Below are 14519 nucleotides of genomic sequence, written 5' to 3'. Positions count from 1 at the left end.
GGGGGCCTACAAAAACGATCAGCCCCAGGGCCTGATGGCAGGTTAAGGCGGGCTTGACGATCTGACTGCACGGTAGAGTTGCCACGTCAATTCTGAAGAACTCTACCCCAGACCCATGTATTTAGCTAGTTCAGAGAGCATCATCAACATGCTGCATAACAAGATAAAATCATAACACCTCTATCAGCTGACGCCAACAGGCAGGAACAGGGAGACAGAACACTGAGATCACAGCAGCCAAGGTTACGAGGTGCGTGTGCTCAGTCAGGACAGTTTGAACTGATAAACTGGGTCAAAGTTATGGGCCTTGGAAAATATTTCCCCAGTAGTGATATACTGTATATAGTAAAGTTCCAGTGGTTATCGGAGCACTATGGGTAGTAAGCCCCGATGGACGGTGATTATGCATACTGAGTGCTTTTGATGCTTTAAGCATATTTCAGGTGGAATTACTTCTGTATTAGAATGCAAGACTTTCACTTTGAGGGGTTTTTTCAACACTTTTGTAGTATTATCCTTCCTCTCAAGATCACAATCTCCCAGCATTATGTGAATCCAACAAAAAAATAGAATGGAACATGATGTTGTTGATTGAGAGGTGAATTTAGGGACATTTTTAAGTTCACATTAGTTGGGTTTAATGAATGAAACAATATACGTGTGGGTGTGAAAGACAGGAATGCTGAGAGGTGAGATCTGCTGCCTGATTAAATATGTGTTTAATTTTATGTGGGAGGGTTAGCATCAGTCATAACACTTATCTTAGCTTTGAGTATCAGTACTTTGTTATTGTTTTTTGAGATAACAAATACGATCACTGAAGCGTAACTAAAGCTTCTGAAACGTGTATTACTCTTTAATTCATTGAAAGTATTGTAAGAGCAATGTTTAATACAGAAGTATTGCAATTGATTGCAATGTTTCTTTCCTTTTTAACTATTTGTCTGCTTACTTTCGTTTTGTTTTTTTTGTCTTTTAAATGCACTCTTTCCCATTTTTACCCATGGGGATTTGCTTGTTCTTGCTTTTTAGTTTTGACTGTCTTTCAAATGCAAGTGCACTCTGCAAGTTCATTATTTATTGGCATTACCTTCTCCTAAAGTCTAGGGGGAAAAGGGAAGTGACAAAATATTAAATAACCCCGGTGAAAAAAAGTTGTTCGACAAGTCAAAGCAAAAAGGTCTCAATGCCATATAGGAATAACTTTCTTCAAAAGAAAGTGATAAAAGTAAACAATACAGAAAGATACAATCACAGGCACACCGACCACAGGTCCCAAGTCTCACACAGAGACACCACACTGGTCCCGACATCCATGCCAACCCAGACTCAGGGACAGTTTCATCCCACAGGTAATAAGGCTGTTAAACACCTGAACTGTTGAAGCAAAATCGGGGACACATATTTATGTATACAATACATCAGAAAGGGCATTTTGCATGATAGGAGACCTTTAGCATTAAGAAATAGTGCAGTTGAAACAACCTCTTACGTCTATCACTGCCTTACAGGTGTGGAATTCCCCTTGAGATGCGGAACAGTGGAATAAAGCAGGTAATATCTGCACTAATGGGAATGCTCTCCCTGCAGCTCAGAGAAATGTTGATGGTGTTGGGCGTGTCTTTGAACAGGTGACACTGTAGGAGGGAGGTGGAGAGGCAGATGAAGTTATTTAATGCCGCAGCAGACCTGCAGTATCGACCCACAGTCATGGCTCTCTACAGGTTGATCTGTGCCGCGGCTCTGCTCTCCCTCCTGACTCAAGGTAAGGATCCTCAGCTGCACCACACACTGACGTACCTAACTGCTGTCTGAGGGACTTACAGTGGAAATCCTGCATTCCATTTTTTATTACATTGCCTTAATTCAATTCAATTCAAAACCTTTATTTATCCAGGTAAAATCCCATTGAGATCAATGATCTCTTTTTCAAGGGAGACCTGCAAACTGAAAATATTGCACTTAAAAGGATCAAAATGCAGAGCAGAGTTCATTTAATTGAACTATAATATGCATTAGTAAAATGTTTGAATATGATATAGTAGAGAAAATGTTTTCTTTATTACATTTTCTTTCATTTGCATTTAAAGAAATTATTTAGAAAAATTATTTCTGAAGGGGAAAAACAGCCAACTGTATTTATTGAACATAATAAAAGAAATAATTATTGGAAGTTTGCAGTAACTTTGTTGTTGTTGTTGTTGTTGTTAAGTTGAATAAAAGTATTATATCTTCCAGTAAGATGCGTTAGATTAAAGAGAGATGTCAAAACATGACTAATTTGAACCTTTGCAGCTTTTGTCTGCTGGGCAATTCCTGATAATTATAGGTGATAACTGAGAGGAGTACAATCAGTCTACAACAATATGTGTCCAACCAATGACCACCAGCCTGTGTCCTTTATCAAGCCTTCTTCTATTGTATACATGTCCCATTCTTTTATCAGATCCTCTGAGAGTGAAGCAGCCACACACAATGCCAGGCTTTAAGTGATTTATTAGTCATAGAAACCAACTTGTAGTTCTGCTTTAAATGTCCATTGTATTTGATTACTTAATTATATATTTAGTGTAATATAATTGCCATGTTTAAGATGTAGTTATAATCAAACTCATATTGATTGATTTTCCTTATTTTTAAGTTATTTTGTGGTACATCAATCCTCTTGTATTTACATTTAAAAGACTTTATTCTTCATGACACCAGAAACATTTGGCTTATATTAAAGAGGAATTAGTGTCAATGTAATTATTTAAGGACAGGAAATTCAGTGGTTAAAAAATATATAATACCTTAGCATATTAAAGTATTGCTTTGAGAATCTTAATTACATAGATGTTATCATCAAAATACGCTTGAGGTACCAAAAGTGAAGTTATCGTTCGAAATAATAGTTCAGAAATGCATAGAATGCGTCCTTTATTGCAAAAAAGGTGTATGAATATATTTTTTTGTGATACATTGCCTTGCCGTTGATCATGCACTAAAAATACAAAAATGGGATTTATTTAGTTTAAATAACAGTCAATCTGTAAAACAGTTGCTAAAACAACTTTTGCCAGTGAACTTTAACACATTAAATATTTAAAAAATATATATTTTAAAGGAACATTTTACTATTGTCCCTTTTTTTAAAGAGAGGGAAATATGTACTTTTATATTCATAAATACTTATATAATATTAATAATAATAATTCACAATAATAATAGAAAATATTGAATGTAAAAAAAATGAATATTCATATTAGGTACTTGTAGTTTGAGTATTTCCATCTCCTGCTACTTTACATTTCTAATCCACCACAATTTGAGGAAATATTGTACTTCTTACTTTATTTCATATGCTCACTTAAATTACTTACTTAAGACACAACAATATTGAATAATGATTTATTATTGGTAATATTTATTTACCCAGCAGTATATTTTTCAAAGTTCCAGATGCACCTTTTTTAAAAGATGAACACAACAATGCATACATAATAAGAATATGATTATTTAACATATAAGAAATATTCAAGTACATGTAATGATAATAATAATAATTACATTTATTATAGCGTCCTTCAAGAGACCCAAGGCTGCTTTACATGGTGTGAACGAACAAACAACCAACCAAACAAGTTGGGCAAATAACTCCAAATTGTTCTTACGTTCAAAGTACATGTAGAACCGTCTGTCTGTGAGCACACTTCATGGTGGAGAAATGTCGTGCTCTAAGAGATATGTGGCCTTTCTGGTCTCTATGAATGTTTGTATGTTTGATTCAACAATGGAGCCAGTGAAACCAGTTTGTTGGGACACCAGACAACGTGTTGCACAACATTAACTATGTGCAACATAAGTAAAAAAAAAAAACATTAAGTAAATATCATTATAGAAACATAAGTATGTTCATTCATAACTGTTTCATCAATATGTTTGTTTTTCTATTTTTCAGAGTCTCATTCACAACTAAATGGTAAGTCGAAGTTTTATGGACTTTTTTTATTTACTTCCGTTAACACTTTGTGTTATTTTTAACAATTTGCTTGATATATCTTTGCTATTATTTTTGTTCATTCATGTTACAATTCATTCTCTTAAAAAACACAACAACTTGAAAAAATGAGACCCCCTGCTAAAGACCCGTGTGTGCTGAACTCAATTACACTCAGCGCCACACATGAGAATGAAATGAGAATCCCATCAGGGGCCATCCTCCAGACACATACAGTTTATTAAAATGCTATTATCTATTCCAAACAAAAACAAAATGTTGTCCACAAAAACTCTAAAAAGTTGCTTAGTCATCATATCATTTACATGTCACTAACAGCCTATAGACTTCTGGCAATCAGATGCACATACAAACCTCAAAATTACAAATTAACTTTGCAGTCAATCAGAATCAATCAATATGACAACTCGATATAAAACCCGGGAGAGCAGAGGGGCTCACTGTGTTGTGTTGTGTGTCTCTGTCAGAGTGCGGTAAGCCTGCGCTCAACACCAGGATCGTTGGAGGACAGGTGGCGCCTGAGGGCAGCTGGCCCTGGCAGGCCAGCCTGCATCGATTTAACAAACATTTCTGTGGAGGGTCCCTCATTAACACTGAATGGGTGCTGACTGCGGCTCACTGCTTCCAAAGGTGTGTCCTATATCCTATAATGAAATGTATTTATGTGACTTAATTCACGAGGAAATATTATTCTCATTTTTAGGTTCATATCAGTATGTAGTGTCTCTACTGGGACATGTCTCCATGCTTTAATGTTCAGAAAGCTCTTTATTTTTCTCATACTGCCTGCTGCAGCACCTCTTTCACCCTCTGTCTGAAACCAGAGCCCAGTCTGCTCTGATTGGTTAGCTAGCTGGCTCTGATGTGATTGGTCAACCGCTTAGAGATTTCCCGCCCCTTAGCCTATCATGTACAATTATTTGGAGCGGGGGGTAGTACTGTGAACCCAAGCACTACTTTTTCTGCACAGCTCTTCCAGTTTTAATTCAGATATACTGCTTTTTTTACAGTAATTGGTCATATTGTTATAGTTTCTTTAATTATGGTACATTTAGTCTTATATCTGGTTTGTGTTATAATTGGTTACATTTATTTTTACTTTATAATAGTTTATAAGTACATTTTTTAAGTCTTATTTTACAATTTATTTTAAGCAACGGTAAACCCCAAAGCAAATGCTCTTTACAGTATATGAAAAATTACTTTACCTGATTCTGATCATTTTAATTTTCATGAATCAATCAATTTATAATTGTTTTAATTTATGTCACTAAGTGAGTTATCATCAGTTGACTATGATATAAGTTTACTAATATATATTTGTTTTAACTCTCCAGTCCCGGCACAAGCAACCTGAAGGTGTATCTGGGTCGCCAAAATCAAGAAGGCGCCAACCCTAACGAGGTGTCGAGGACGGTTACACAGATCATAAATCACCCTGACTACAAAGGCAACGACAACGACATCTGCCTCCTGAAGCTCTCCTCTCCGGTCTCCTTCACCAACTACATCGCTCCCGTGTGCCTGGCAGCCTCGACCAGCACCTTCTTCAGCGGCACCGACTCCTGGGTCACCGGCTGGGGGGACATCGCAGCTCAAAGTGGGTTCAGAAGGCAACATTTATTTTATTATTGCAAGGTCACAACTCTGCTGTTTAAATGCAACAAACATTTAGATTTACATTGAGCACTTAACTGAGCACTCATAAGGGTGTCCCAAAAAAAAAGACACTGAAAAATTGCACAAATTACTAAAACTTTTCACAAACGTCAAAATCAAATCAGAAAACATATTTCACAAAAACATAAAACAAAAAATCCTCAAAATATATTTTACAAACCACACATTTAACAAACATTACATTTTGTCAAATGTCATTGTGTTATGTATAAGGTCGTTTTAACATTATTAGATACAAAAAAAAGTTTGATGATATGTTCAAGCACTGTAATACTTCATAATTGCAGTAGTTGTAATTCATTGTAATCTTTTTAAAATGCAGTAAAAAATGCTGTGCTCTTAAAGAAGTGTGTATTTGTGTCTCTTCAGCTCCTCTTCCATCCCCAAAAAGCCTCATGGAGGTGGAGGTGCCCATCGTGGGGAACAGGCAGTGCAAATGTGACTATGGAGTGAATACAATCACAGACAACATGATCTGCGCCGGGCTCCGGGCCGGAGGGAAGGACTCCTGTCAGGTGAGCATCTTTGACCCAACCTTCTCCAATCCTTTCTGTTACACAGTATCTATCTTAAAATGGTGCAGGTGTACCCTAATAGACTGGTGTCTATATTGGTGGTCTGAGCCTGAACTCGGCATCTTACTGTTTCCCTCCACAAAACACATTCATGATACTTGTTTTGGTTCAAGCTCTACATATTCACACCACTTTATGGTTTTTGAAGCATTAATGCAATCGAACAGCTAACATTAGCTGTGAAGGAACAACAGCACAGTCACATGACTTCACCTTTCCACCGCTAAGCTAAGGGTGGTTAATGTTTGATGACGTTTAGTAGTGTCCTTTAATTTCTGCAACTGTGCTCAGAAATTCACAAATGGAGTATTTTACGGACGTATTTTATGTTGTAGAACAAAAACTAAACGGAAACATTTTAATGCAGGATCAATACCCTTTAAGTAGGTACTTTAACTGGGCTAGATTTAGCTGATTGCATACTCAAAGAAACGTTACTTGTAGTGGACTATTTTCAGAGTCTGGAATTAATATTTGTATTGCATTCAAGAACCTGAAGACTTTCATATTTGACCTTCCGCAAAGACCCTTTTCTAAATGTGCCTCTCATTAAAGGGGGACTCAGGCGGTGCGCTGGTGAGCAAGCAGGGCGGCTTCTGGATCCAGGACGGAGTCGTGAGTTTTGGGCAAGGTTGCGCCACACCTAATTTCCCAGGAGTCTACTCCAGAGTTTCCCGGTATCAGGACTGGATCAACAGCCTAATCACCAGCAACCAGCCGGGCTTCATGACCTTCACGTCCACAGGAACTGACAGCGACCTCAGCGTGTCCTGTCCCGGCCCTGCCCCCCCTTCCAACCTCCGCCGCTACACCCACACGTGAGTACCTGTCACCTGTCAGTCATTTGCAACAGAAATGTGGAAAAGACGGATTTAATATGGTTGTTTCATTTTGTTGAAAGATTAGCGTCAAAGGTTTTTACAGAGGAGATTTTGGAAATATCTTTTTCACTCCATTAATTTGAAAAAACATACTTTACATCAGACCTTCGGAATTATATAGGAATACAACTGTACATTTGATTGTATGCAAGTGCTACTCGATCTCTTGAATGAGATAATACGCATTTTTTGAAAATGGCTTTTAGAGATATATATTGTAAAACTCTTAAATGTTGTACACATTACAGTGGAAAGGGTAAACATGTTACAGATAGATATCACCACAAAACGTTCCTAATAGATAACTTGCATTAAGGCAAATATTTGTTGTATTACAAGTTTTCTGAAATATTAGTGATACATTTTCAAATGATGTATTATGTACTGCTCGCTTTTGGAATGTACACAAATAGAGAAAAACTAAATGTGTATTTGGAATGTTTCCTCTTTTTATAAATTCTGTTTAAGCTTGTTCCACTTTACGTTGTAGCTGTATAATTCATACTTTGAAAATTGAAGAATTATGTGTATCACTCCCCACGAAATTTCACCCTGAAATGTTTGCTGTATTTGGAAACTTTCAAATATTAAGTTCTGTGTAATACTGTGTCTTCAGCACCTGAGTTTAATATCTTTAAATCTGTACGTTGTGATTGTACAGCAAAGGTCACTCCACAGCCGTCAAGCTCTGGAAAACCCACAACTCAACCTCCACCTCCACCCACTGGTAGGAGCGTCAGGACTTTATATTCCATCTAACACAAGATTATAGCAGTTTTACTCAAGTACTGTACATTAGTACAATTTAAGGTATTTGTACTTTGAGTATTAACATTGTTTTTCTTAATAGTTAAATAACTAACATGAGTTATTTGATAAGACATTGACAAATTACAACATCTACAAACATCTCTTAATGTATTTGTTGGTAAGAAAAGAACAGAATAGTGTTATATCCAGGGCTGCACATAACTGGTGCGCAGGTGCGCCTGCGCACCTCCGCCCAAAAAAGGCGCATTTGCGCACCAAAATTGAGAGAGAGAAGGGAGAAGAGAGGAGAGAGAGAGAAAGAAAGATATTTGCGAGTTGCATATGAACTCAGGGTCGGTCCGTAGCACTGGCGTTATAGATGTTCGCCTAGGGTGCCAGATCTGTGGAGGCGCTGCGCTGGCAGTTCTGGGAGGGAAAAAAACATTTTTGACCGTTGGGGCTCATCCTAATTTTCGGCCTTGATGTAACAATATTCATAATTAAGTAATTGTAACACCCTTTTCACCCCGGTGGGCGCTGTAAGTGATGAAAATGGGGGATGTTGGCTTATCTGGCGCCCGCAGCTCACAGCCAAAATGCGAGGGAGAGAGGGAGGGTGCACCAGTACGCGCTGTTGTTATTAGAATCTGGTGCTAGCTGCTTTAACAGATATAAGAAGAAGATGTTTCTACAATAATGTGGAGGGAGAGTCCTCTCCAGTCAGACTAAGAGGCTGATACTCAGTGAGGTAAAGGACTCTGAGTGTTTAGATAGTTCACTTTAGTCTAAGTTCAAACGGTTTGATCACAATTTATGTAAACACATATTTCCAAGGCACTCCTTTATAATTATTGGGATAAACAGGTTTTAAATCATTCCAATGTATACTATAGGACAGTAACCAAAAATATCCTTTAAAACTGGAAAGATTTAAAAAAATGCATAAATAAATAAATGTTAAGGTAAAATAAGATATGAATGAACAACATAAATAAAATAAGTTACATTAATTTGTTATTGGCTATGGTAGGTTATTGGTTATGTTCACATACTTATTTGATTACATCCACTTGTCTAAGATGACAACAGAGACTTTCGACCCAAACCCAGCTGTTGACTTGTGGATGCAAGCAGCTAATCGCAGACTCAACCAGAGAGAAAGTAGTAGGCCTACATCATCAGCTACCATGTCTGACAGAGAGGAAGACAGTGAGGAGAACAGTCAGGAGGGTAGTGATGACAGCTTGTAGGATTACTGCTCGTGCTAATGTTGTCTTGTGTTCACCTCTGCATGTGTTTTCAGTGCCGTGTGTCTGGCAAATAAAGTCAAGACCCCCTCAAAAGTTACGGTTTATTTCATTTGAAGGATGAGCACCAAGAAACATCTCCAGGTGCTCCTTTGAGAACCAGGGCAAAAAAGTTATGTGCACCCCTGGTTATATCTATAATAATTCATACTTTGAAAATTGAAGAATTATGTGTATCACTCCCCACGAAATTTCACCCTGAAATGTTTGCTGTATTTGGAAACTTTCAAATATTAAGTTCTGTGTAATACTGTGTCTTCAGCACCTGAGTTTAATATCTTTAAATCTGTACGTTGTGATTGTACAGCAAAGGTCACTCCACAGCCGTCAAGCTCTGGAAAACCCACAACTCAACCTCCACCTCCACCCACTGGTAGGAGCGTCAGGACTTTATATTCCATCTAACACAAGATTATAGCAGTTTTACTCAAGTACTGTACATAAGTACAATTTAAGGTATTTGTACTTTGAGTATTAACATTGTTTTTGTTAATAGTTAAATAACTAACATGAGTTATTTGATAAGACATTGACAAATTACAACATCTACAAACATCTCTTAAATGTATATCTATAATAATACATCTCTTTTATAGAGTCACTCTCATAATGACTACTTTTATTTGTGATAGTTTAGGTACAGGCTGATGATACTTTTGTTCTTATACAGTAGTATTATTTACTTTTTTTAAACCCCAGGCTGTATACATGTTCTTCCTTCCTGTTTCATTAATCATTTAATTGCTTCATAGTTTAAAAATGTCATTGTCTAAACGTGGTAGTTAGCTTTATGTGTTTTTGTACACTCTGTTGTCAAATGTCAAAATGTCAAATGTTTGTCTTCAGTTTTGTTATAACAACCAAGCATGTGAATCTGCCCAGCTAACCTCTCATGCTAACAAAGCCTAATGTTGTTTGTCTTTATGGCTGTATGAACAAGAAAGTGGTTTTGGTCTTTATAACTGATTAAAAACAGTGTTTTATTGACTGCTTTATACCAATATGGACTGCTAGCTCATGCCTTACCTCGTCTTTTGCAGGCCACATTTTCAGAATCTGAATTAAAAAAAAATTATATCTTGAGGAAATTGCGTTGCAGGACACTTGCTCCATTTGAGAATAAAGTCAAATATAAAAACATTGCTTAAAAATGTGTAAGTTATTGTAAAAATGTGCAATGCATAATGAAATAAAATAAAGATATTTATATCTTTACATATGTAATTCAAGTTAAATGTCCAATAAATGGTCAAATACAATAATATAGAATGCGAATATTTATATTGACATACGTTAAAGTAAGATTGTGCTGCAAAAAAATACAATTAAATAAAGATACTTAAATAAACATAAGTAGTTTAATTAAAATGTCCAATAAAAGATCAAATAAAATGCTGAATTGCACAATTTAAAAGGGTTTGGCTGCTGATGGTTAAGTGAGTCTCTTGGTGAGGGAGGAGTTAAGAGTCTGATGGCCACAGGCAGGAAGGACTTCCTGTTTGATGGCCACAGGCAGGAAGGACTTCCTGTTTGATGGCCACAGGCAGGAAGGACTTCCTGTGGTGCTCTGTGGAGCATCTTGGTGTAATGGGTTGTTCTCTGAAGCTGCTCCTGTGGCTGACCAGTGTGTCATTGAGTTGTTGGAAAACATTTTCCAAGATTTTTCTCCTTCAGAGAGTCCAGTTGAGGTTTTTTTGTGGCTCAAAAACTGATGTCATAAACAATTTTTATCTCATTTTGAGTATTTGCAGATTTTTTCTACACCTGATACATTGTTGCTATTGTTTAAATGCTCTTTATTTGTTAAACTATGATCTCTATTTCATCAATGCCATCCCACAATATATACAAATATTTATAATAGATCAAATCTGGTAGATGGAAAAAAAATTCTAAAGTTATTAATAAAACTTGGTTTGGTTCAGGTTCATTGCTTTGCTGTTTTTTGTGCTATCTACTGACTAACCCTTTTCCTTTTGTCTTTAGCTGTATGTCTATAGCTGTGTTAAGTGCTTTGAGAGCAACAAGAAACTGAAATCTGATTGTGATTGTTTCTCCAGCTGTGGTCTGTGGCAAAGCCCCGAAGAATTCACGTATTGTGGGAGGAAGCTCGGTGGCGACGGCTGGCGAGTGGCCCTGGATGGTGAGTCTGCAGAAGAACGGGAGTCATGTGTGTGGCGGGACTCTGGTGGCCGAGGACGCCGTCTTGAGCAACGCCGAATGCTTCACAAGGTAAGACACCTGGAGTAATGGTTCCAACAAATGACGACCAAAGTATGTCCAACTTTAGTCGTAAGATGGTCTTCTCAAAGGCTGCATTGTCACTGCTTTGTAACTACATGTGCGAAAACCACAGACGTAAGTCTAGCCTACAACAACGCACTGTGTCAATGGTTTTTATATTGGACTTTATGGAAAACGCCTATTTTTAAACCAATCGGAGGTTTGGAAGTTTTGAATTCACTTCAGTCAGATGTCTAAAGAGAACTAGATACAACGTCGGAGGCGGGGCCCCGTTAGTTCCTATGAAAGTGGCACATGAAGCCCGAAATGGAAAGACTATAGATTCAAAAAGTACCCGACCTGGGCCCATAGAGCATGAGCACTTGAGTTTTCCTTTAGCCCCGACTCCAATCTCCCACTCTTGGTTCCGTCATGGAGAGGGAAAAAACCCTGGATTCTGCATTTTTACAGCTTTTAGACTCTAATGATTTAAATATTGGATAGAAAAGTGTTCGGACTGGGTAGTTTTTTTTAAGCTAAAAAATAATTATCCGCTGATTTACAGACGTTTCTTTCACAATGTAATTCAATTGGGGAAAAGCATGTTAGGGCCACAATTACGTCATTGACTGGAAAGTATGTGTAGTACCGCCGTTTGGCCACTTCGAAAATGTGCTTAAACAGCCGGCGCTCTTCCTGAGGGCTTGCTCAGTCCTGGGAATTCGGTGCTCTCTGGGGCGGCACAGCCATCTTTGTAGGAAAGCTTTTATAGCAAAGGCAGCCGCTGTCACTTTCTATGCTGAATGACTGAATGATAACTAAATGTTGACTTATGCTGCATAATTAATCTACGGCTATATTTATATATATTTTGCCACAATTCAGGTCTTAAATGAAATGTTCTGTTTAAGGGTTACTGTAGTTCAGCAATTATTTTACTCGCATTAAACAGTCAGCAGTTGGCTGCTACCGTATTGTTGTTACAATCAACAACAATGCCAAGTTAAAATAGTTCCGATTGAACCAGTAAACCAGTTACTTTACTGGCTGCACAGGTTAGTATACATATTGCGGTCGGTCGCAGGTATCCTCAAAAGATGGCCAACCTGCTGTTGATGTTGTCTCTTTCCTATTCCTTATGGAGTGTTGCAGGGATACCGTTTTTCTGTAGGGGAACCTTGAAGTGAGCATATTCCCGGTTCCCTCTGCAAAAATGCAATGGAAATTAGATTTTTGGGTTATTGCAGAAAGTATGCCATGTGGCAAACAAACGATTATGATAGTTGCATGTTTTGCTCAACAGAATAATCCCTTATGTTAACACCACTTTTATAATTCTTCAAAAGTAAAAAGCTAACGTTAGGCTATACGCAGGAACCATACGACTGTCACATGGCTACGCTAAGCTAAACTACGGTCATCACTAGGATAAAGATGGCTAATGTTCAGGGGGGTTACATTAAGTATTCACATTTAGACACTATAGTGAGCTACCGCTTTTAAGATAAGCTTTAGAAATTCTCAAAGAACATATTTACCGATGTATTTTATGTCATTAAACAAACAATTATCTGAAGCTTATTTAAGCATTTAACCAAAATGTTTTAACTAATTTCAGGGTTTTAGGACTCATTCTGCAGGTCAATATTGAGTTCATGTTTTATCTCCCACAGTTCCCCCTCAGCATCTGATTGGACCGTTGTTTTGGGTCGGCTGAAACAGAACGGTTTCAACCGCTTTGAGGTGAAAAAGAACGTGTCAAATATCACTCTGAGCACGATGATAGGGTCTAATGTAGCCGTGCTGCACCTGCACACCCAAGCCCACCCTGTCCGACTACATCCAGCCCATCTGCATGGACAATGGACGGACCTTTTCCGTGGGAACGTCCTGCTGGGTTGCTGGTTGGAGCTCTGCGAAAGGAGGAGGTGAGATTAAACATTTGCACACTAATATAGGCACTTACAAAGTACCTCAAGTCCAGGTTTTAGCAATTTAGATGTTTAATTTTTTTGTTCTTCCACTCTTCAGAAGAACAAGTCCTGCAGGAGTTTAAGACCTCTGTGGAAAATTGTGGGAACGCGTCGTCGAGTGACATTTTATGTACCGGCACTTTTACACTGGATCCAGTAAGTTATTTATTTTTTCTTTCTTTATGTAGTTAGCCTATATGTCTGTGTTGCTCAATGTTTTAATTTAGGAGATTATTTCACTTTCATATGTTTTTTCAGTTTTATCAATGTGTTTTAGGGTCTTTTAACATTGGACACTTAAAAAATTACATTGGAAAGACAAGTTGAACATTTTTAAAATAGGCTCCATAACAAAGCTGCCTACAAGCACTACACTCAGTGATTTTCATTATGTTAGAGGTACAGACTTAAATGTAACACTATTTCTACAAGCCGTAAGAAGGTATTGTTTGTGTAGCACATCAGAACGGGGATTCATACAAAGCTACTGCTTATATTCAAGTATGCAGACTATCAAAACTAAACTCGCATGTCGGCTTAGGTCAGTGGTTCTCAAACTTTTTCTGTCAGGAGAAAAAAAAAGTCGGGCCCCCCCCCAACACAAATAGTCAGGCTCAGTGGCGGCGCCAAAGATTTATTTTGGGGGTACTGTGGGGTAGCTTGACGTTTCATAGAGGGTGCTCAAACATTTAGGGTTTCCCATTAATGTACCGGGCGCTAAAGTGGAATGTTCTACTGCAACACTCCCCACGCATACACACAGTGTACCCGCAACTGTTACAATGAAGGCTCAATAATCAGCTCACGGCATATAGGTGTAAGCAGGGGTAAAGTGCTATTTTTTATAGGTGGTGTGTGGACCTCACATAGGGGGGGTCCGGGGGCAAGCTCCTCCGGGAAGATTTATTTTTAAATATTGAAGTTAAAGCATCAATCTGGTGCACTTTGAGAGCAAAATGAAGAGATCTACAGTATGGATACATCTCTCAACACAGAACTGTAAACAGATTTACTATTTCTTTATGGATATTTTACAAATCACTCCCCTTTTAAACGTTATACATTTTTGAATGTCATATAGTATTTCATAATTGTTTTTAATTTATTATATTAATGGTGACCAAAACGTT

The 14519-nt window shown here is 37.7% G+C and overlaps 1 protein-coding gene across 4 annotated transcripts; it reads left to right on the top strand.

Annotated features, from left to right (window-relative positions):
* The first annotated feature begins 1658 nt into the window (after window positions 1–1658).
* Window positions 1659–13545, top strand: LOC117539879 (serine protease 27-like). Of its 4 annotated transcripts, XM_034206233.1 has the most exons (11): window positions 1659–1765; window positions 3941–3961; window positions 4468–4630; window positions 5338–5600; window positions 6050–6195; window positions 6811–7073; window positions 7798–7863; window positions 9501–9566; window positions 11254–11425; window positions 13090–13344; window positions 13448–13545. In XM_034206233.1, the coding sequence occupies exons 1-10, from the start codon at window positions 1663–1665 to the stop codon at window positions 13105–13107; spliced, it is 1281 nt and encodes a 426-aa protein (XP_034062124.1). In that variant the 5' UTR covers window positions 1659–1662; the 3' UTR covers window positions 13108–13344; window positions 13448–13545. The 4 variants fall into 4 exon arrangements, with proteins under 4 accessions (XP_034062124.1, XP_034062126.1, XP_034062125.1 ...); XM_034206235.1 differs by lacking the exon at window positions 7798–7863; XM_034206234.1 differs by lacking the exon at window positions 9501–9566.
* Window positions 13546–14519: the final 974 nt, after the last annotated feature.

Source organism: Gymnodraco acuticeps, unplaced genomic scaffold (genome assembly GCF_902827175.1).
Source record: "Gymnodraco acuticeps unplaced genomic scaffold, fGymAcu1.1, whole genome shotgun sequence".
NCBI classification, from domain to species: Eukaryota; Metazoa; Chordata; class Actinopteri; order Perciformes; family Bathydraconidae; genus Gymnodraco; species Gymnodraco acuticeps.
This window is presented reverse-complemented; position numbering and strand designations above follow the sequence as displayed.